The sequence below is a fragment of the Lynx rufus genome, unplaced genomic scaffold (genome assembly GCF_022079265.1).
Source record: "Lynx rufus isolate CCGP_SWC_20201006 ecotype Redwood Valley unplaced genomic scaffold, mLynRuf1.p SCAF_21, whole genome shotgun sequence".
Classification (NCBI taxonomy): Eukaryota; Metazoa; Chordata; class Mammalia; order Carnivora; family Felidae; genus Lynx; species Lynx rufus.
This window is the reverse complement of record NW_025814836.1, coordinates 7,783,090-7,807,569: the sequence shown is the minus strand read 5'-3', so window position 1 is coordinate 7,807,569 and position 24,480 is coordinate 7,783,090. Positions and strand designations below refer to the sequence as shown.

The 24,480-nt window shown below is 41.9% G+C and overlaps 1 protein-coding gene across 2 annotated transcripts in view; it reads left to right on the top strand.

Annotated features, from left to right (window-relative positions):
* The window catches only part of ENTREP2 (endosomal transmembrane epsin interactor 2), a 461,086-nt gene that overhangs the window by 383,933 nt on the left and 52,673 nt on the right, over positions 1 to 24,480 (top strand). The window contains exon 4 of one of the 2 annotated variants that reach the window (XM_047086770.1): positions 1,133 to 1,267. The exons of the other annotated variant lie outside the window; for it this stretch is intronic. Coding sequence (XP_046942726.1) covers positions 1,133 to 1,267 — 135 coding nt within the window. The remainder of the gene's footprint in view (positions 1 to 1,132; positions 1,268 to 24,480) is intronic. 2 annotated transcript variants of the gene reach the window in all.

Genomic DNA, 24,480 nt, shown 5'->3' with positions numbered 1-24,480 from the left:
AGTCAGTGAGGGTGGGTGCCTAGGGCTGTGAGTTGCAGAAGGCAGTGACTTCTCATTTCTGCAGGCTGGTGATGCCCAGTCCACTTCAGGCTGCAGGGGGGGTGGGGGGACAGGCGTGCTCTGAGGGTTTCCTCCTGGGCTCCAAGCTTTCAAAACACTTGAATTGCATTTTTTCCTTCCCTGGTTTTTAATTTTCCAAGACATGTTTATTTACACAGCATTTATTGAAATGCCACACCTTACACATTGTGAATCCTGTGACTGTAACATGTGGTGGTTGCCCTCGGGGAGCACACAGGACATAAATAACTACAGCTAGATAAAATAAGTCTCCAGCAGATCTGGGGGCGGAGTACGCTGTCCAGAGAAGAAGCAAGCAGCTCCGGAGAGGGAAAACCAGACAAGGCCTCAAGGATGACATGGGAGTTGGGTCTTGACAGATGAGTAGGAGTTTGATAGGCCATGACATTATAGTCAGGAAATTGCTGACCCGGGGAGCGGAACATGCCAAGACAGAGCTACGATAACATGTCTCCATACATAACTCAATAGGAGTAGCATTCTGTTCATTTCCTTTTGTTTTTAATGTTTATTTTTAATTTATTTTTGAGAGAGAGAGAGCAGGAGAGAGGCAGAGAGAGAAAGAGTGACAGAATCCCAAGCAGGCTCCGCAGTGTCAGCACACAGCCCGATGCAGGGCTCGAACTCACAAACCATGAGATCATAACCTGAGCCAAAATCAAGAGGAGTCGGACACTCAACTGACTGAGCCACCCAGGAGCCCTTCTGTTCATTTACTTTAATCTCTTTCTGTGACTCCTCTGTAACTGTCTGTTACTATCGCTTAGGTTTCTTCAAGCTTATTTTTTTCTTTTTCATTAATTGCTTTGAAAATCGGAATTTGAAGTTATTCCTCCTGGTGTGTGTGTGTGTGTGTGTGTGTGTGTGTGTGTGTGTGTGTTTCCATGGCTTTTGTCAAGATAAATCATTTGGCTTTATTACTTAAAGAAAACTGAACCAGGGTGCTCTGAACTGAGGCATTTTCACGTGATCTTAATTGTGTAGTTCAAGTGTACCCGCCAGGGCAGAATGCCATTTTAATTGTGAGATCTGTCTGTGTTCCTCTGTCTAGATTAAGTTTGACAGTGTCGGGGTGTGTGTCTGCTGTGAAATGCAGCACCAGTCATCCGGCTGCAGCAACCTTGGGGAGACGCTGAAGCTGAATCCGCTGCAGGAGGACTGCAACGCCGTGAGGCTGACGTTGAAGGTGATGGCCAAGGGCACTGCTTATTCATGCATTCCATCCCATGCATTTACAGACATTTTAGGAGGGCTTTACTCATGTATCTATTCCTTCCACTTCTTAATTCATCTCTGTAGCTGAAATGCAAGAGGGAATATCTTTCCGGAGAACATTTTATAGGATTATAGATTTTCACTTTAAAGGTGTTGCTTTCTGGATCTCGTTTTCCATTTTTACCATTTCACTTTCCTGCCTCTGACATATGTGGAGTAGGATATGAATGGTTGAAACAGGTCTTTACAAATGTGGATGTGATGCATTCTACTGCTTTTCTAACATTTTTGCTGGTACACCATCAGGGAACAGATGGGCATTTATTTTGCCTTTTTAAAAGATATTTGGAGAAAGACATTTTACAATTTCCCACAGCAATCTATTCTTGTGTACAGCATCTGATTTTTTTTAAATGACATGGAAAATTGTTTATATTATTCCTTTCTTTTTCTTCCTGCAAGTTTTTTTTTCTCCTGAAAACCAAAATTGGCTGCTTAAAAATGCATATGAACAATGAACCCAGTTCTTCTCTTTTCCCTGGGTGAAAATGTGCTAAAACTTTTCTAAAAGGATGCAGCAAGGTCAAAGGAATGCTTTATGGTGATAAAATTGTATTTACTGTATGTAGGGAGCTCTAGAGTATGTCCATAGGGAACACAGTATGTGGGGAACTGGAGACTCGAAGAGTCACCCTAGAATCGGGGGAGAAAGAAGGAAAGTGTTGCCCTCTGGAATTGAGTACCTGGGTGTCATTCCAAATGCTGGCAACAATGACCTGTTGGTTTGGGCGAGCTCCCTATTAGTCCAGGGCACTGTGAAAACATGTGGCAAATGGGCAGTGACGTAAGAGAGATAGGAAATGTGCCTAAAGTACAGGGTGGGACTGACTTCCTCTCGCAGAGTGGTTCCAGCAGCCCTCCAGAGTAACAGATCCAGGAGGCTCAGAGGAACCCAGACTGCAGCACTCAAGGGCCTGTCCTCTTATGTGCAAGGTGGTTCTTGCCACCTCACGTTGCACACAACCATGGTTTCTCTCACTATGGGCTTGCACAGGGTCAGTTTCTGAGGCCCACCGTGGCCTTTCACAGCCCTCCTGGAATGGGGACATGGGCAGCTAGTGCTCACTCTGAGATCTCATTCTGACAACTCCTAAGTCACCTCCTGAATTTTTCTTTCCGTATTTAAAAAAAAAAAAAACAAAAACAAAAAGAGGGGCACCTGGGTGGCTCAGTCGGTTGAGCATCCGACTCTTGATTTCAGCTCAGATCACGATCTCACAGTTCATGGGATGAAGCCCTGCTTCAGGCTGTGTGCTGACCATGCAGGGCCTCCTTGGGATTCTGTCTCCCTCTCTCTCTCTGCCCTTCCCTGGCTGGCACTCTCTGTCTGTCCCTCAAACTAAATAAACATTTTTTTTAACTTAAAAAAAATTTTTTTTAATTAAAAGAAATTTTTAAAGGGTATTTCTTGCTGCCTATAACAAGACAATAGGTAATTATAATTAAATTACAGTGCAGTCACTGCCCCCTGGAAGAGTGGACAAATCCCCCAGGGAATCTTGCAGTCTGGAGGCCACATGGGTGTGTGCATGCAGTTAAATAGCTATGTCATGTCCCACTCAGTTGATGGGCTAGAGGTATTTGGTCTGAAGTCCCAAGACCTTGGAGTCCTTTATGACACCTGTACTCAGTGGGACCCTCCCAGGACCTGTCTTCTTGACTCTCTATCCCCTGAGGAGTGGCTGTGGCCTGAAAGATGGTGCTGGAACCACAGTGCTCCCTCTAAGAAGGCCCAGGCTGGGCTGACAAGCCTGCAGTCCCACCCTTTCCCAGTGCCCCTGGCTCTGGTGCCCTGATGAGGAAACTACTTGGGAGGGGATAACTACAATGAAACAAAGTGAAGGAGACCTAAACAGTTCAAGTCAGTGCAGGGGAGTCTTCTCAAACGGCTCATCCCCATGGGTGTTCAAATTGCCCAAGACAATGGTGAGAGCTGAAGGCCTGAGAAAGACTACACCAAACTTCTGAATAAATTTGTTTAAAAAAAACTTCTCCGGATGTAGGAACTGTCAGAGCTGGTGGCATGAGGCTCAGAATAAGGAGGATTTATGATTGAAAAAGAGGGAGCAGTGAGCAGCCTGCCCCCCAGCTGAAGGCCGGTAATGAGAGCAATGGCCTTGAGTGTATAGGGTGGGGAGCTGAGTTTCATCTGGAATCTGGTAGATGAAAGACACTTGGAAGGGAAGGTCTGTTTACTGCCGTCCTCTAGCTTTGTTATTTTCCCAAATCATTTTGGCTATCCTAGTTCCTCTGCATTTCCGTGTAAATTTTGGAATCAGCTTATCAGTTTCTCCAGAAATCCTGCTGGGGTTTTGATTGGGGTGGCATTCACTCTGTATCTCAGTTTGGAGAGAATCGACATATTCGTGATATAGCTCTCCATTTACTTAGGTCTTTAAACATTTTTTTAATGTTTATTTTTTATTTTTTGAGAGACAAAGAGAGACAGAGTGTGAACCAGGGAGAGGCAGAGAGAGAGGGACACACAGAATCCAAAGCAGACTCCAGGTTCTGAGCTGTCAGCACAGATCCCAACATGGGGCTCAAACCCTCAAACCATGAGCTCATGACCTGAGCTGAAGTTGGACGCTTAACCAGCTGAGCCACCCAGGCGCCCCACTTCTTTTTATATTCTACTAGTGTAATACAGTGTTTGAGATATCGATCTTAACATATTTTCTTTAGTATTTTTGCTTATGGTATTTCATGTTTGTTAGTGCTATTTTAATGGTACTTAAAAGTTTTTTAACCATCTCTTGTTCATTGCTAGTATATAGAAATTTGATTTTTGTTACTAATCTTGTATCCTGTGATCTTGTTAAACTCACTTAATAGTTCTGGTAGCTCCTTTATAGATTCTTTTGGATCTTCTCTGTAGGCAGTCATGTGAAATGCAATGAGAGGCAATTTTACATCTTCCTTTCCAGTCTGAATACCTCTTCCTTCCTTCCTTCCTTCCTTCCTTCCTTCCTTCCTTCCTTCCTCCCTTCCCTCCCTCCCTCCCTCCCTCCTCCCTTCCTTCCTTCCTTCCTTCCTTCCTTCCTTCCTTCTTCCTTTCTTCCTCCTTTCTTTCTTTCTTTCTTTCTTTCTTTCTTTCTTTCTTTCTTTCACCTCATTGCAGTATTGGATAGACATGGTGAGAGCATACATCCTTGCTTTCCTGATTTTAGGAACTAAATATAGTGTTAGCTCTAAGTTTTTCTATAGATGCCCATTATCAGGTTGTAGAAGTTATCCCTGGTTTTCCTAGTTTCCTGAGAGTTCTTTTTATCATGGATGGATGTTGGATTTATCCATCTTTTTCTGCATCGACTTAATGTTCATGTACTTTTTCTTTTTTGGTCTGCTAACATGGTGAATAACACTGATTGACTTTTGACAGTGAACCAGCCTTGCATCCCCAACATAAACCACATTGGGCCATTTTCCCCTCAGCTCTGCTGAGTCTGTTGATGCCTCAGAGACATCCTTCATGTCTGTGATTGTGCCTTTCCATTTGATTCTTCCATATAGCCTCTGTCTCTATGCTGAATTACCTACATGACCCTGCACACTGCTCACCTTTTCACTAAAGCATCTGTCCCAAGTGAACACATGCTCATGTTTCTCAACATGGAGATTCCCATGTCCTTAGAATTTGGGTTGGTTGGTTGCCGTGTGACCTCAGCTGTCTGATGGATTCCAATTAAGTTGTGAATTTGCAGAGTGTCCAGCATTTGGTCATTTAAATGGTAGGGGCAATGCTCTTTTTAGCTTTCTGTGTCATTATCCATAATTGAATATTGAATATTGCTACAGAGAAAGACCTTAAAGTCAGCCTAATGCTTTCTCCCTTTTGGTCATGTGGTGGTCATTAATTCTGTTTAAAAATACTTCTAGCTCTCCAACTTCCCTCAATGTGGTAAGATCGTACTTCCTAGTCTCCTTGTGGTTGTTCAGTGCCATGTGAGCAAAACTTCTATGTATCACTTCCAAGCCTGAGTATCCAGTGCTCTCTTTCCTTCTGGCATGGTAATAGGCAAGTTATAGATGGGGGCTGCACCATTAGTCTAGGTACTACAATGGGTAGAGCCCCCATAAATCATCCACATTTACTCACATTGGACATTTTAGCATGAGTGAGAACTAAACTTGTTGTTTTAACCCACTGAGATTTGGGGGATACTTGTTACCACAGCATAACCTAGCCCATCCTAGCTGATGTAAGGCATCATTTTTTGTTTTTTGTTTTTGTCTTTTGTTTTTTCTTGGTTTTCTTTTTCTTTTCTTTTCTTTTTTGGTATAGGTGTCAGTAATACTTTTAAATTATCAAGTCCATTCGCTTCACTGTGATACATCTTGATATTGATCAACCTTTCTCAAATTTCTTATGGTACCATGTACCCTTTGCACAGTGAGTTTTCATCTTGCTTTATTTCAGCAAAGTTTTCTTAAAGTATAAATCTGAATTTTTCTGTTGTCTTTGTTTTAGGATAGCTGAATCTCTTGGACTGCTTTTATCCATCCTTCCTATCATTCCCCCCCCCCAATTGTTTTCATTCTTCCTTTTCCATCTCATTTTGCTCAGTTTCTCTTAAGGCTCTCTTCCCACCTTGTTTTCTGCAGTGAATATTATCTTTGTGCTCTGCTTTTGATGCGATCTTGAGCTCTGGGCAGGCCACTTCTCAAGTCTTTGCTTCTCTATCACTTTTTCCTTACTTATTCCGTGAGCACTTGTGTCTTTGCTTTTAGCCCTTGGATTACAGCAACCTTCTCTGTTTGCTCCCAGTTGTCACCACAGATGTCTCTAGCTGGTTAATTACAGTGGAATTTTCAATGTGTTTCATATCTTTCTTAGATCTTTTCTGATGTGTATGGATACTTCAAAGCACAAAAGCCTATTCCTAACCTATATCAAGCATTGTGCTCTATTTAAATAGGCTTTAGCATAATGAAGATTTTATACTTCCTTCTCATAAATATAGGTACTCCTTCCTCTGAGATTCTTATAGATCTAAGTGCCCCGTTCTCTAGTTTTCTTATAATTGCTGGTGCAGTCATTTTTAATGTGATCATTACTCTTAAAGTCATTCAAGCCACGCTGTGTTGGATGACACCCCTGCAGTAAAAGGCTTTGCAGCAGGCACCTGGTGTTTCTTCTCCACATTAAAACTCTCAGAACACACAAGGGTGGTAGGAAAGAAAGGCACTCTTGTAACAAGGAACAAATTTCTGTGGGAGCCCCTTCCTGTAGCCTACAGATGTTCTTAACCCTTAGCCAAGGGAAATGCAAAAGGGGGATATTATTTTCATTAGTTTCTCTTGCTCATATTTTTTTGGCCAGCAATTAGAGCAGGTTCACTGGTCTCTTAATAGTCTGATTTGAGGTTCTAGCTATCTGATTAGTAATACTTCATGCCTAAATTTCCATATTAAATTATGGATTATCCATACTTTGTATCTAATGAATTCAGTTTGTGCTGGGGAAATCTCATGTAATTGGTTTAGGAATCAAAGCGCCTTTGATTTTAGTTGTGTTTGAGTTAGCTGATAGGGACTTAATGAGATTGGTCTAACTACTCACTTACCATTATGCCACCCTCCTTCCCCCTCCCCCGCTACTACCCACCAATACCAGAAAGTTGTACAGGCACAATCTGTCATCAGGGAAAATGAACAGAAACCAGTCTTCTTCCTGGCTAATGAAGAATATATTTGGAATCCAGAAAATGACGCAGACACTGCTTCACTCACCCCTAAGATTGTTTTCTATGGCTTGGAGGCCTGGAAGCCCTCTGTCCCTTGGTCTCTTTCCTGCCCTTCCTGACCACCCCTACTCCTGGATTCTCTTGTTCTTCAGCAGAGAACCCCCGGGGGCACACAAGCCTCTCGGTTAGGGTATTGATTGCCTCTTAACAGGTAATACCTCATGTCCTACCAAAGTTTACTGCTCCACCCTGATAGGAGTGAGGGCAGGGCAAAGGACAGAGGCACAGAGGAGACCTAGAACTCCATTGTGCCATGCAGGGATCCCAGGATTGCAGAACCAGAGTCATGGACCGTCCTGTTGTCCAGCAGCCTATTGTGTGGGTAGAGTGAGGTCAGATGGCTCTGCAGGGGTCCCTGAACAAGTCCAGTGTTGGGCAGCACTCCTCAGAGGGTCTAGTTCTCCAAGACTCGTTTCGGCTCCCTGATGACAGGACCTGGCTGTGGACATCACATTATGAATAATCTGTAAAAAGGGCCTGAAATTTAGGATTTCAGAAGCTATTTTTCCAAAGCATTAGACAATGGTGGGCAATTTTACCTAAAGATGAAGTCTACACAGATCCCCTCTCCTGATAAAATAATATCAAGGCTTTTGTAAGATAAGATGATAAAATAAATGATAAAGGATGTTTTAGTAGTGTAATGTTTGCCTTTGCCAAGCCAAACCCAGCACAAGATTGTGACATATTTCCTGATCAGTATTAACAGAATTTTTAAAAGGTTACAAAAATCAGAATTGTTAACTGGTAGAATATGCTTCATCATATGCTGATATGATATCCATCCCAGCTTTAATTCTTTCCTAGATCCCAGAATGTCATTATGGTTTTATTATAATGATATAATTCTAATTCAGAACAGAGTTAAAAATCTATTTCTTGCTTCATCTATCTGGATTTAATTTATTGAGCCATAGGAAACCAAATTACCCAAAGAAACATTATCAATGGACAAGGAGATAAAAGTTTCCCAAGAAATCAGTTATTGAATTTATGTGCTTTCTTGTCTTATCTTACAGCTGGTTTATCTTTGTCTCTAAAAACGTAAAAAAAAATGGGGGGTGGAGAGGGTGACAAGATAATTTCAAAAAAAAAAACCTAGGGACTTGGAAAATGGACTCATCATTTAGTATCTAATCTTCAGTAAGTTCTTAACCATGCTAAAGAAATAAAAATGATTCTGAGGATAAGTGAATCATCAACATTTTGTGACAAAAGTCACAGCATGGACTGGCATTGTGCAACACCACACACACACACACACACACACACACACACACACACACCTGCTAAATGTGATGTTTCCATTTTGGAACTGGGCAGCTACATAGAGTAAGGCAGATGTATCATATCTCTGTATAGCTTTCTTCTCACCTCTGGACTTTTTTAAAGTTTGTTTACTTATTTATTTTGAGAGCAGAGAGAGAGAGAGAGAGAGAGAGAGTACAAGCTGGGGAGGGACAGAGAAAGGAGACAGAATCCCAAGCAGGCTCCATGCCATCAGGGCAGAGCCCATTGTGGGGCTCAAACTCATGAACCATGAAATCCTGACCTGAGCCAAGATGAAGAGTCAGACGCTTAACTGACTGAGGCACCCAGGTGCTCCTCTCACCTCTGGATTCTTAAGGGAAACACTAATGAGTCCCTCTGGCCAGGTGGGATCCTCTCAGAGATGAGGTACTATCACACTTAAACTAGCAACCATGGGACCCATGCAAGGGAGTGTCTAGAAATAGTGAGTTCTCCTGGCCACTGAACACAACTCATGTCATGATGTCCCTGAGTGGCATGTTCTGTCCCCTCCAACACCACTGGAAGCCTGCCTTGCCACCCTCCGATCTGGTGGCATCACTTTCTGTGCACGGCTGTAATACCGAGTCTGGTGGGACATCTGCAGTTACAGATCCATTTAGCATCAGTACAATTAAACGCCCTTTGGAATAATCCTATGGATCAGAGGTTCCACCCAAGAGGGCTGTGACTGATCTGTACCTGCTGAGTTAAAACAAGGTCCAGGATACTCAGCATTTGAGGTAGAAGTATTTTGAGTGATATTCACAGAAGTCCCCTCCCAGGCAGGCGGCCTTGCTGGACTGGTTCCCTCCCAGTGTCTCTTGGCACTTGTAGCCCCACTCAGGACTGGTGGATGGGCTTGCAGGTGCACCCATACCTCCTCATGCAGTCAGTTAAATGAAGGCCCAGGCATGGAGAATGCAGGCCCCAGAGGGGCTCGCTCACTGCTGGGGAGCAGGACACTTTCAGTGGTGCCAGTCCCTTGCCTTTGTCCCTCCCTTCAGTGGTTTTCCCCCAAAGTCTCCTCTTTCTTGGGAAAGTACATGGCATTTCAGGGAGATGCCTCATGCAGAGCCCTGGCATCTCATGCTCTTAACCTCCCTGCTCCAGAACCCACCTTCTGCACAAGCCCAACAGCCCTCTCCAAGGTCACTACACAACCTGATATTTTCCCTGAACCCAGCCACCCACCCCTCAGGGAGGCTTGGCAGGGCACCCCAGTTCTCCAGCCCAGGCATTGTCACCTTGGGCTTACTTGTCCAGCTTCTACTCCCACCAAGCCTGCTGTCTGGCCTCAGTTGGACTCCACTGTGCAACACCACCCTTCTCCCTGTCCTTGAGACATATTCACCATCTCAAGGACACAGGGACCAGTGCTCAGGCCTCCTGCACTCACTTTTCCTAGCTCCTCTCTGGCTGGTTCGCCCATACTCCCTGCACGGTGTGTGCTCTCTCCCTGACTGCACCCTGACCAGCAAGACCCGCAGACCTTGCCACGAACACTGTGCCTTATGCCTTAAACTCATGGTCACCAGCCTCATCCAGCAGTCTGTGCTGCTCAGCACTTCTCCTGCCTTCCTCCTCTGGCCATCTCATTGCTCAGCTCTGAAATCTCCTCAGTATTAGTCAGGGTTCACCAAAGTAACAGAACCAGTGAGATGTGTGAAGCAGTACACACACATGCACGCACGCATGCACACATATACTATACACACAGACACACATATACACACTATATGTATATTTATATATGTATATATAGACACACATATATAAACACAGAGAGATACCTTAAGGAATTGGCTCATGTGATTATGGAGGCTGACAAGTCCAAAATTGCAGGGTGAGTCAGTAGCCTGGAGACCCAGGGAAGGGCCATCGCTGCAGTTCAGGTCTGTAGGCCATCAGTCTGTGGAATTTCTTCTTGCTCTGGAGAGGTCAGTCTTTCATTCTCTTTATGCCTTCAACCGATTAGATGAGGCCCACCAACATATTGGAAGGCAGTCTGCTCTACTCTGAGTCCGCTGATGTAAATGTTAGTCTCCTCTAAGAACACCCTCGTAAAAAAATCCAGAATATTTGATCTCGTATCCAAACACCACTCCAACCAAGTTCACACATAAAATTAACTATCACATCCTCCTCCACCCTGGTCCAAGTACATTTTCTGTCCCCTGCATCACACCATCATACATCAATGTTAAAATTGCACAACTGATTGCGTCACCACTTGCTTTTAGGGCAAAGCTCTAAATCTTGAGCGTGTCTTACAGAGTCATTATCTCCTCTCTGGCTTCAGTTTTTGTGACATTCTTGTCTCTCCCCTTCCCTGCAGTCACACTGGCTTCCTTTAGCCTCCAGGACACCCCTCAGGGGTCTCTCTGCACCATAGTCTTGGCCATAATGCTCTCTGGTCCAGAACATTCCTTCTCCTCATTTTGGTGAGCTTATTCCTCCCCACCCTTCATCTTTCACCTTCCCCCTCAGACTAGCCCTGGCCATCCTTGTGCTAAATTCTCATAATTCCTTGTACTTTATTTTCCCATGAAGCTATCACAGATTGTAGCTATGCATTTGTGTAATTTCTTTATTAATACCTGCCCCCTCTCCAGACTATAAGCTCAGTGAAGGCAGAATGGTATCTTTGCCTTACTGTGGCTTCCAGAGAAGGACATGGCATGACCAGCACTCTGTAAATGTTTCTGAAATCAATGAGTTTTTCATTCATTCATTCAGGAAGGTTTGTTTAAATATTTTATTTTTTTAATGTTTTTATTGAGAGAGAGAGAGGTGGGGGAGGGGCAGAAAGAGAGGGAGACAGAGAATCTGAAGCAGGCTTCAGGCTCCAAGCTGTGAGCACAGAGCCCAACATGGGGCTTGAACTCGGGAACAGCGAGATCATGACCTGAGCCAAAGTCAGACACCCAACCAACTGAGCCACCCAGGTGCCCCGAAGTGGTTTTTTTTTGATGTTTATTTATTTTGGAGGGAGAGGGGAACAGAGGATCCAAAGTGGGCTCTGTGCTGACAGCAGAGAGCCTGATTGATACAGGGCTCAAACCCATGAACTGTGAGATCATGCCCTGAGCTGAACCAACTGCCCTGAGATCATGCCATGGCTTAACCAACTGAGCCACCCAGGCACCCCCTCATTCAGGGAGTTTTTTAAGCATCTTTTTTTTTCATGCCTGAGTTGGACATCAGATGTGCAGAAATAAATAAAAGGCAGACTCTTCCCACCAGGTCTAATGGGGAAAAAGTCACAAGCACAATAGCAATTTCAGTGCACTATCTTATTTCCACTGTGAGAGGAAACAAAAATATTAAATTATAAAAGAATTTTGAATCCTCCACTCTGTCCTAAGGGAGGGCCATTATTTTGCTGAGTGGCCTGATGGATAAAGTGTAGGTATACACAGGAGATGGAGGTGGGTTAGCTATAAGGACAGAATTGGTGGCACCTGGGAAACTGAGGGAGTAGGAAGATAGGAAAAATATTTTGGATTCTGTCACTGAATGATCCCAAGCACACCCAGCTCTAGGTGCAGTGATAATGTGACCACAGGCCCCACCTAACCCTAACTGAAATAACTGAATGTCTATAAAAATAGATGTATTCGTTCTCCAGAAAGACAGAACCAACAGGATAGCTACAGTTATAGGTATAGACATAAATACAGATACATGGAGATTTATTATAAGAAATGGAGACCAAGATGTTCCATGGTCTGTCATCTGCCAGCTGAAGTACCAGGAAAGCCCCTGGTAAAATTCAGTCCAAGTCCAACGGCCTAAGAATCGGTGGGGAGGGGGGATGGCGATGGTGTAAGCTGTGGGCTGAGTTTGAAAGCTCAAGAAGCAGGTGCACCAGAATCCAAGAGCAGGAGGAGTAGAGAGAGAGAATTCCTCCTTTCTCCCCATATTTGTTCTATGTGGGCCATCAGTGGATTCGATGATGCCCATCCACATAGGTAAGGATTATCTTCTCTACTGAGTCTACTGATTCAAATGCTTCTGTCTTCTGGAGACACCCTCACAGACACTAGAAATAATGTTTTACCAGCTTTCTGGGCATCCGTTAACCCAGTCAAGTGGGCACATAAAATTAACCATCACAATAGGGAAAAGCCTGCATCACAGTGGACATTAAGGGTATCAACCCATCCTTTTTAGAAAGTTCCAGAATTTTTTGCCAGGTATATTGCATGCAAGACCAAAACAAGACAGATAGGGGGGCACAGCTCACAACTGAGCTTACAAACTCATCTCTGTGTGATCTTCCTGGAGGTCACTGGAAGCTATTTTCCACACTTTAGGAATGTGCCCTAATTTTTTTTTAATATTTATTTATTTGTTTATTTATTTTGAGAGAGAGAGACAGAGCAGGGGAGGGGCAGAGAGAGAGAGGGAGAGAATCCCAAGCAGGCTTTGCACTTTCAGCATAGAGCCAAATGTGGGGCTCAAACTCACGAACCATGAGATCATAACCTAAGCCAAAACCAAGAGTCAGATGCTTAACCAACTGAACACCCAGGAGCCCCAGAATGTGCCCTAATTTTGAAGAGCCAGGACTGATAGGTGAGGTGGTTGGTGGGGCAGATGTGGAAGCAACAGTGGTGACAAGGGGTATTTTAGACCCTCACCATCTCCATAGGCTGCACTCCCATTGTTTGAAATGGACAACAGACATTTTTAAGGTCTGATGCAACGTGCTTTGTAAACACAGCTTCAGGATCCCACCGCCACCCAATTCCACCTAGATTACTGCCCTTGAGCCTCCATCATGTAGACGTTCTGGAGTCACCACCAAGGGATGTGCTGCCTTTGGAGTCCTTTGGCTGTTGTGGTGAAAGCAGGATTACAGGCAGCTTCTTAGGGAGACACCAGCACTGGGGTCCTATGCCACACAGGTGGATACCTCTCCACCCCCCACACTGGGACCCAGAGTCCTTGGCCCATTCAGATAAGGAACCACAAAGAGTTATTGGCCCAATTCCTTCCTCTGTCTGCTACAGGATTGCTTCAGTGCCAGCACAGCCTGGATTTAAAGATCTGAGGGGAGCATTCTGACGAGGGCGAGCAACACACTGTCTGGGACAGTCACAGCACAAGTAATAGTAGACAACCTTTTCACTCGCAAGAGTGTCCCAGTCACTCTGGTGTCCAAACAAAATCAAGGACTACAGGAGGAGCACTATTGCTTTGTCTGGGGGCAAACAGACTGGTGGAAATGCTAAGGATTGATATAAATGAACAGGAGGAGACAGCGTGGGGACCACTGTTGGAGATGAGAGGCTATTTCTAACGCCTTTAGTTATTTCCAGGGCTCTAAAGTAATATAGGGATGCTCGGAGGAGGAGGGTGTGAAGAGGAAAATAAGCAGTATGGGAAATTTTTCAATATAATTCAATGATGAGGCCATTTGAAGGAATGCACAAAAATGGCAAAAGGGAACATGAATGCACAAAAGTACTTATAACGAAGGAAGGAACCAGATGCAACTTTTGAGTTCGGGACGTAAGTTCACTGTCTCGATTGTGGTTCTGGCTACACAGGTGTATGTGTGTGTCGAAACTCATCACATTGTCCATTTAAAAATATGTGCACTTTATCGTATGTCAGTTACACCTTAATGCATCTGTTAAATGTCTTTGTGACAGGTTAAGCGAGTAGGGGAACACGAAAAGGATTAAAGCAAAGACAGGGAAGGTAGAGACGGGATGATGCAGGAATTCAAAGATGAGTTCAGGACATTTGACTTGATCCAGAAATCAATAAGCAACTGGTTGCCGAAACTTGGGGAAGAAATGACATAATCCTGGCAGGGCTGAACAAAAATGTGTTTGAGCCACAGTGGAAATGGGCGAGTTGACAGGGGTCACAGGACAGAGTGCATTTGACTTAGGAGCAGAAGGGAGGAGAAGGAAACCGCTCAGCAGAGGAATAATGTATAATAGTTTACATAGGGCCCCAGTAGGGCTTTTCTGGGTGGTCATCCTCTGCGAACTAGTTTGCAGTCTGTTTAGATCTACCACACTGTTGTTTTTTTTCTACACATTGTCCCAGCTCCAGTGAGGTCTTAAAAGGCAGACTTTATCATTTACATTTCAGAGACGAGAAAATGGCTCCAGAGTATGCAGGGACTGAGCTGTGGTCTCCTAACTGGTGGTGGATCCAGATTTCTGTCTTTCATGCCCAGTCTGGTGCTTCCTCCCCCATCACCACCATGATCTGGTCAGGAGGAGGTGGACACAGAGCAGCAACAGGCACAGGGTCATTTCTGTTCAAACAGAAATGCCCTAGGCAGACCCTGCACTGTTCTTCTGCAGGCACAGGAACTGACCCCTCTGCCTTGCAAACATTAGGAGCAAGTTCAACATATTGGAACATCTGAGAATAATGTAGCGAATACCATCCAGACGGGCCCAATCTTATTAGACTTACAAAATTTGCTTCCAATATTTCTAAAAATAAGACATATGTTATTATATATTATTACAAACCCAGCTGAGTGACCCCGCCCCAGCTATGGCTCCCCACTCTCTCTGTCTGAAATTAGAAGGTGCCCAGGGTTAGTTTTGCCATTCCCATACACGTTCCCATACTTCACAAACATTGTAGCCAAAATGTGACATAATCAGTACCATACGCAGTTTTCTGTCTTCACCCACCATCATGATGTTTATCCATGTGGATATATGTAGCTTTAATTCTGTCTTGTCAACTTCTGCATAGGTTTGTAAAACCCTAATATTCTGCAACTCACTTATCCAGTTCATGTTAACGGACATTAATATGTTTTCAGGTTTTCGCTGTCACAACAGTAATGGAATGGAAGTCACGCACTCATCAACGTGCGCTCATGGGCTAGATTTCCTCTAGCATGCATACTGTAAGGGTGCAGTGATGTGCACCTGTGCTTTTACAGGACATTTCCTATTTCCTTGCAAAGAAATTGCACCTGCCTGCTCTTACGTCTGACGGAGGAGATGTCTTTCCTCGGTCCATGTCCTTGCCAAGAATTCTTGACATTCAGACTTTTTATATGATCATTTCCTATTTGTATTTTTCACCAGTGAACTGCCTGTTTTGTCTGTTTGCCTGTTGGGTTATTTGTCTTTTGTTCCAAATGATACCCTTAGTCATAAAAACCTTGCATGCAGTCTGTGACTTGTCATTTCGTTATGTTTTGGATGGCATTTGTCAGAAGTTTTCAGTTTGAATGCAGTCAAATTCTTTTCTAAATGATGTGTCCTTTTTGTGTTGCATTTAAGAATTATTTTCCCCTCTGGCACAGAAAAACTCTGATTCTCCCAGGATAAAGTATAATACAGTTCAGGGATGCCTGGGTGACTGAGTCGGTTGAGCGTCTGACTTCAGCTCCGGTCATGATCTTGCGGTTCATGAATTTGGGCCCCACATTGGCGTTTGCTTCTCTCACTGCAGAGCCTGCTTGGGATCATCTGTCCCTCTCTCTCTCCATTCCTCCCTGTTTGCACTGAGTCTTTCTCTCAAAACTAAATAAATATTAAAAATTTTTTAAAATGTATAATACAACTGTATTATATATTGTATATATTGTGTCATTGTAAGTACTTATTTGAATATTTAAAGTATCAGTTTAAACTCAGTGAAATTTGGGGGTGCCTGGGTGGCTCAGTGGGTTAAGCATCTGACTTCGGCTCAGGTCATGATCTCACGGTTTGTGAGTTCAAGCCCTATGTTGCACTCTGTGCTGACACCCTAGAGCCTGCTTCAGATTCTGTGTCTCCCTCCCTCTCTACCCCTCTCTTACTTGTGCTCTCTCTGTCTCTCAAAAACAAATAAACATTATAAATAAATAAATAAATAAATAAATAAATAAATAAATAAAATCAATGAAATTTGGATGCTCTGATGGCTTAGTTGGCTAAGCATCCAACTCCTGATCTTTGCTCAGGTCATGATCTCATGATTAGGGTGTTCGAGCCCTGCTTTAGGCTCCTGTCAGATGGTGCGAAACCTCCTTGGGATTCTCTCTCTCATCCTCTCTCTCTGCCCCTCCCCCATTCGCACTGTCTCTCCTCTTTCTCTCTCTCTCTCAAAATAAATAAACTTGGGGTGCCTGGATGGCTCAGTTGGTTAAGCGTGCGACTTTGGCTCAGGTCATGATCTCATGGTTTGTGGGTTTGAGGCCCGTGTCAGGCTGTGTTGATGGCTCAGAGCCTGGGGCCTGCTTCGGATTCTGTCTCATTCTCTCTCTGCCCCCCCCCCCACCTTGCTCCCTGTCTCTCTTTGTGTCTCTCAAAAATAAATAAATGCAATAAATAAATAAATAAATAAACAAACAAACTTTAAAAAATAGAATTATTTGCCCCTCTGGAGGTCATATAAATATCCTATTTTTTTTTCCTGTAAGTTTTGAAACTTGGCTTTTCACATTTATTTAATTCATTAATCCACTGGGGTTTAATGATGCATTTGTTATGAGATATGGATCTAATTTTATTTTTTACATATAATCATCAGTTACTACAGCACCAGCCTGTGCCATTTATTTGTATGGTCATATGTCAGGTTTCTATATTCAAAGACATCTATTTCTGAGGTTTCTTTTCTTTTTCATTGGTGTATGGCTTGCCTCTTTGTCAATACCACATCGTATTAAGTGCTCTTTATTAGTCTTATATCTGGTAGAATAAGCCCCCACTTTGTTCTTCAAAATTGTCTGGGCTATTTTTGGTCCTTTGTCTGCCTTCCCTTTCCTCTCACCACCCCCCGATACAAAAAAAAAAAAAAAAAAAAAGGTTCATAACTGCATTGCATTTTTAGGTTAATTAGGTCAGAATGGTCATTTTTACATATCTCTCCATTTATTTAGCTTTCTGTTATGTTTTTCAATAAAAATTATATAAATTTCAGTATACAGTCTTGATCATCTATTGTTACATATGTTCCTAGATGTCATATAGTTTTGTTGCTGTTGGAAAAGGAGAAAATTTTTAAATTACATTTTCTGATTTTTGGATTAAAAAATGTAATGCTTATTTATATTTGAGAGAGAGAGAGAGACATATGCAAGCAGGGGTGGGGCAGAGAGAAACGGAGACAGAATCTGAAACACATCCAGGCTCTGAGCTGTCAGCAAAGAGCCACACTCAAGGCTCCAACTCACCAGCTGCAAGATCATGACCCAAGCCAAAGTCGTTCGCTTAACTGACTGAGCCACCCATGAGCCCCTCTGATTTTTAGATTTTTATATAGAGAAATCCATGTGCTTTTTGTTCATTGATCTCACATCCAGTTACTTCTCACTCCATTTGCTCCAGAAGTTTGCCTGTTTGGTATTGTTTGGTATTTTCTATTTAGAAGGTTATATTGTTTGGGAATAACTTTGCTTCTTTCTTTCCAATCTTTACATTTATTACTGATTTTTCTTATTTGTTCTTGTCTTCCTGAACTGGCAAGGACTTCTGGTACATTGTTTTAAAGTTTTTATTTTAATCACCTGGTGCTCATCCTGACATGTGCACTCCTTAATCCCCATCCCTTGTTTCACTCATACCTCCTCTGGTAATTATCAGTTTGGTCTCTAGAATTGAGTCTGTTTCTTGGTTTGCCTCTCTCTCTTTTTTCCCCTTTGCTAATTTGTTTTGTTTCTTAAATTCCACATGTGGGTGAAATCAAATGGTATTTGTCTTTCTCTCACTGACTTATTTCACTTAGCATTATACGCTGTAGCTCCATCCACGTCATTGCAAATGGCAATATTTCATTTTTTATGGCTGAATAATATTCCATTGTATGTATATACTATGTCTTCTATATCCATTCATCAGCTGATGGACATGTGGGCTGCTTCCATATTTTGGCTATTGTAAATAATGCTTCTGTAAATGAGGTGTATTTATCCCTTTGAATTAGTGTTTTTGTATTCTTTGGGCAAATATTCAGTGGTGCAATTGCTGGCTTATAGGGTAGTTAGTTCTATTTTTCACTTTTTGAGGAACCTCTATACTGTTTTCCAGAGTGGCTGTACCACATGGCATTCCTACCAACAGTGCAAGAGGGTTCCCCTTTCTCCACACCCTCACCAACACCTGTTGTTTCCTGTGTTGTTGATTTTAGCTATTCTGACAGGTGTAAGATGATATATCATTGTAGTTTTGATTTGCATTTCCCTGATGGTGAGTGATGTAGAGCATCTTTTCATGTTTCTGTTGGCCATCTGTGTGTCTTCTTTGGAAAAATGTCTATTCATGTCTTCTGCCCATTTCTTAATTGGATTATTTGTTTATTGGGTATTGAGTTTTGTAAGTTCTTTATTTATTTTGGATAATAACCCTTTATCAGCTATGTCATTTGCAAAATTTTTCTCCTATTCTATAGGTTGTCTTTTAGTTTTGTTGACTCTTTCCTTCATTGTGCAGAAGCTTTTTATTTTGATGTAGTCCCAGTAGTTTATTTTTGCTTTTGTTTCCCTTGCCTCTGGAAAAATGTCTAGTAAGAAGTTACTATGGCCCATGTCAAATAGGTTGCTGCCTGTGTTCTCCTCTAGGATTTTGATGGTTTTCTGTGTCACATTTAGGTCTTTACTTCATTTTGAATTTATTTTTGTGTATGGTGTAAGCAAGCGGTCCAGTTTCATTCTTTTGCGTGTTGCTGTCCAGTTTTCCCAACACTGTGTGTTGAAGAGACTGTCTCTTTGCAATTGGATATCCTTTCCTGCTTTGTTGAAGATTAATTGACCATTTAATTATGGGTTTATTTCTGGGTTTTCTATTTTATTCTCTTTATCTATGTGTCTATTTTTGCGCCAGTACCATACTGTTTTGATTACTACAGCTTTGTAATATAACTTGAAGAAGTCTGAAATTGTGATGCCTCCATCTTTGCTTTTTAAAGATTGCTTTAGCTATTTGCAGTCTTATGCTTCCATACAAATTTTATAATTTTGTTCTAGTTCTGTGAAAAATGCTTTTGGTATTTTGATAAGGATTCCATTAAATGTATAGATTGCTTTGGGTAGTATAGACATTTTAACAATATTTGTTCTTTCAGTCCATGAGCATGGTATGTCTTTCCATTTCTTTATGTCATCTTTAATTTCTTTCATCAGTGTTTTATAGTTTTCAGAGTACACACCTCTTTGATTAGGTTTATTCCTAGGTATCTTATTATTTTTGGTGCAATGGTAAATGGGATTGTTTTCTTAATTTCTTTTTCTGATGCTTCATTATTGGTGTATAGAAATGCAATAGATTTCTGTACAGTGATTTTGTATCCTGTGACTTTACTGAATTTATTTATCAGTTCTAGCAGTTTTTTCGTGGAATCTGTCAGGTTTTCTATTTATAATATCATGTAATCTGCAAATAGTGAAAATTTAACTTCTTCCTTACCAATTTGGATGCCTATTCTTTCTTTTTGTTGTCTGCTTGTTGAGACTAAGACTTCCAGTACTGTGCTGAATAAAAGTGGTAAGAGTGGACATCCTTGCCTTGTTCCTGACCTTAGGGGAAAGGCTCTTAGTTTTTCCCCATTGAGTATGATGTTAGCTGTGAGTTTTTCATATATGGGCTTAATTATGTTGAAGTATGTTCTCTCTTGACCTGCTTTGTTGAGGGCTTTTTATCATGAATGGATGTTGTACTTTGTCAGATGTTTTTTCTGCATCTGTTGAAATGATTGTGTGGTTCTTAAACTTCCTCTTATTAATGTGATGTATTCTTGCATGTTGTTGAGTGGAGATTGAGGCAGCAGGCATCCTTGTCTTCTTCCTGATTTTAAAGGAAATGAACCCAATAATTAAGAATAATATATTCAATAACATTTGTTGAAAATTTCTGGTACTAAATAGTATTTTCCAGGTTAAGTTTATTACCAGTTTGCTAAGAGTTTACCACTATAGAGTTTCAGGGCGCCTGGGTGTTTCAGTTGGTTAAGTATCTGACTCTTCGTTTTGGTTCAGGTCATGATTCTACAGTTCATGAGTTTGAGCTTGGGATTCTCTCTCTCTCCCTCTTTCTTTGCCTCTCTTTCTCTCAGAATAAATTTTAAAAGATTTATTAAAAAAAGAGTTTTAAAAAATTTAGCAAATGCTACATCTCTTGAGATGAGTATGTATGCATGTGTTTTCATATACATACATATACATATACATTTGAATATACAAGCACACACACACACATATATATACTGATCTCAATAAGATACAATGCTCAGACACAGCATTTGCTGAGACTTAAAACTCTAATATGTATTTAATATATTACATAAATAAATGTGAATGTATATCACTCATATATATATATAACTTGATTCTGTTGATATAGTTAATTACATTAATGAATTTCTAAAGTGGAACCATTCTTGCATTTCTGGGGTAAAACTCAGTCACACTGTTTTCATATGATTATGAAAATCCAGTTTGCTTACATTTTATTAAGGATTTTTCATTATTACTCATGTCATATTCCTCCTTCTTGAGATAATCTTAGTATTTTTATTTTTCTGGAAGAATTGTCCATTTTGATTAGATTTTGAATTCACTGATATGTGAGTACTGTGCTTATAATTATGTCTCTATTAATTTCTCATCTTTGTAATTTATTCATTCTCTTTCTTTTGTTATTCAGCCTTGCCAGAGACTAACCCATTTTATTAGTTTTTTTTTTCCTCAGAGAACAAACTTTAGGTTTATTGATCCTTTCTACTGTTACTTTCTTCAAATTTCCATAATTTCTGCTCCCATCTCCATTGATTCCTTCCTTCTAAATTCCTTTTCCTTTTTTTCCCTTCTTGTATTGTGTGTTTTGTTAATAAATTTCAATCCTTCTTCATTTCTCATATAAGTATGTAAGATTTTAGTGTCCTACCTGCATACTCCAAAATTTGCTGTCTTGTCATTTTTTTTCAGTTCCAAGGATTCTCTAATTTTCATTATGATTTATTTTTCAATCCTTGAGTTTCTTAGCAATATATTCTGAATTGTGCAGATATATGGAGGGTTTTCTTGCTTCTCTTATTAGTAGCAAATGTAATTGCACTGCAGTCAGGTAACTAATATGCCTATGTTTTTGATGTTAGTTTGCTGAACTTCACTTTGTGCCCAAGTTTGTGTCAAGTCTTTGTAAAAGTCCCACATATCATGTTGGGTACAGGTTCTGGTATGTGTGTATTAGATCTGGCATGTTCAGCTCTTCGTCCTTACTAATTGTCTGTTGGACATGTTGACACAGGTGGTGTTAAAACCTCCACAGCAGTGGTGGATTTGTCCACGTCTACTCCCAGCTGCTCTTGGTTTCTGTCTTCTCTCTGCTCGTTCGCATCTTGAGAGGCTCCTCTTCTCCCTCCAGAATCATGACCTGATTCTGGGTTCTAATACAAATATGCTTCTGGCATTTAAGGAGAAGTGTCTCCTCTGGCCAGATAGGAAAAGAGACATGCCTATACCTTTAAAGAAATGCTAGAAGATCAGTGAAGTACAGATCAGAAATGTTACTTCTGGTTATAAATAGTTCCAAGTACACAAGAGGCAAAGGTTAATGAGATCATTTCAATTACTTTTGCATATGATTTGTATTTCCCACGAGTCCCTCCATTCCTTTTAACTTCATCTTGATCTCCCTGGGCCTCTAATCAAACTACATTCTCTCACCCTTAACCTTGAAGTTGAGGGTTAGGGGAAAGGGCGGCAAAGAAGCAGCCATGGGGCAGAGCTTTAGGGACACAGAAAACTTGCAGAACAATGAAAAGTGGACAGACATAAAAATTTTTTTCCCATCAGTCGAACAAAAAGTGCAACAATATAGGAGCAGTTTGGAATACCAAAGTGTAGTATTGGGTGGGCACCCAATAATTTTTGGTGCTATTTTTTCCTGAAGCTTTCATGGATGAGGTGTAAAGGTCCTCTGCTGAAATTATGTCTCGGACCTGTGTTTTCAGTTGGATGGAGGCACTCACATGGCCAGCCATGTATAATAATCACAACCAGAGTTGATTGAACCTTGCCGTGTGGCAGGCATTGCTCCAAGCACTTCACATTTATGAGCTAATTTAACCTTCACAACAGCCCTGTGAGGTGTAGATATTGTTATTCCCATTTTACAGATGAGGACACTGAGGCACAGTGAAATGAAACAACTTCCCAAGGTCATGCAGATCATAAAGGTGGAGCCAGGATTCCTGGCCAGGCAGTCAGCTCTGGACACCCAGCTCTCACTGCCATCTGCAGGGGACAAGTAGACCTGCTACCCAGGACCATGGCCATGGGACAGTGAGCACACATGCTCAGAACAAGCTGAGGCCCAGTGGAAAAAAAAAACAATTGCTTTGTAAATTACCAAAAAATTAAATTATGCTCACTCTGCTTTATGGTCAGTGCCTTAAAAAAATCCTTTGAAAATTGATAAACCACAAATTCATGTACTACGTGAGTGATAATACTCTTGGAACAGAATTTTTTGTGATGCATAAGTTCCCTCTCCCAAGCAGGCCAGGTGAAAGGCCTTAGCATGTTGTATATTCTGCCTCTGAACTACTCTGTGAAGAGAAGTTCTTGCTTTACAAAGCAAAGCATTAGGGCTCCCAGTATAAGGTGTCTCTAGTTTTGACAGACTCCTGGTGAAGTCAGTGTATCCCTTCCTTGCCAGCTGAGTAACATGTCAGTGAAGTTACCCTGCAGTTCCATTCTCCTGTCATGCAAGGAATAAACTGTCATTCTGGTACACGGGGAAAAAAATGATCCTCCACGAAATCAACAGTGACACGCAAGTGATGAATGACTCATGGGGATCTCCTAGGGAGTGAGGACACATCCCAGATCTCAGGGCCAGTGCCTATAACCAAGTCGTATCTGCAGATGTCTTCATTCAGGAAATCGCAATCTTAACAAGTTCTCATTTGCAGATTTTTCTTGAAGGGTTATGACTGTCTTATTTTTCCATTGAAAATAATGCCTGAAATAAGGTCTGCTACATTTTCTGAATCCTGAATATTTCCCCATTCATCTAAATGAGTGGCATTTTCTTCCTTTCTTTTTTCTTTCTTTCTTTCTTTCTTTCCTTCTTTTCCTTCCTTCCTTCCTTCTGGCTGTCAAGAGATTAAAATATTTTTTTATAGTTTCTGTATTTATTTTGAGAGAGACAGTGAGCATGAGTGGGGGAGGGGCAGAGAGAGAGAATCCCAAGCAGGCTTCACACTATCAGCATGGAGCCCAACGTGGGGCTTGAATTCAGAAACTGTGAGATCACAACCTGAACTGGTCAGACACTTAACTGACAAAGCCACCCAGGCACCCTGGCTATCAAGAGATTAACTTTAACTATAGAGCTTTCATTTATAAATACTTGTAATCAATTTTTTTTGTACTTGCTACGTAAGAGATTCCAAGACATTTTAAAGCAACTAAAAATTTAATTAGCATTAGAAAGTAATGCAAATGTGGGTCATTATTATAAGTGTTAAATACCTGGAAATGCTTCATAATGTTCATAGGTGAGTTCACAGCTACCTAAGAGTTGGCCTGTGGAGATATTGGTCTCTCCAAGGATGCCCCCATGGTGATGAGGCAGAGAGGAGGATGGAGAGAGCAGCCGGACAGGGAAGCAGCATAGATTTTGTTCAGCTGCCTGTAGGCATCCTTTGCAGACTTTAAACTGGGAGGGACAGGAAAAGGTACGCAGGAGGCTCTTGGAGGGACAGGAACAGGTGCCAAGGAGGCTCTCAGAGGGGGCACTGCAGATGGCGGGAGAGGACCCTGGGGAATTGGGAGGCCCCCGGCAGTCTGAGGACAGGATGAAGGCTCTGCTGAGGGACAGGCAGAGGACAGATTCTGGGGACCTTGCTAGACACCATGGAAGATTTGGACGTGGGGGTGCAGGACAAGTGGAATCAAGGATGACTCTAGGATTTTAGCTCCACCAACAGCACAGATAGCATTTTGGTTAAGCGAGAATAAGGGATGTTGTAGAAAGGCAAGGGGGCCTGTGTTCCTCTTATCCTCTCCACTCCCCCTATTCCTTCTCCCCCCACAGACTCTGTGGTGCCTTGGTAATGGGGTGCCTACTTGTTTCCTCTCTCCTCCCCACTGCCCTGCACCTGT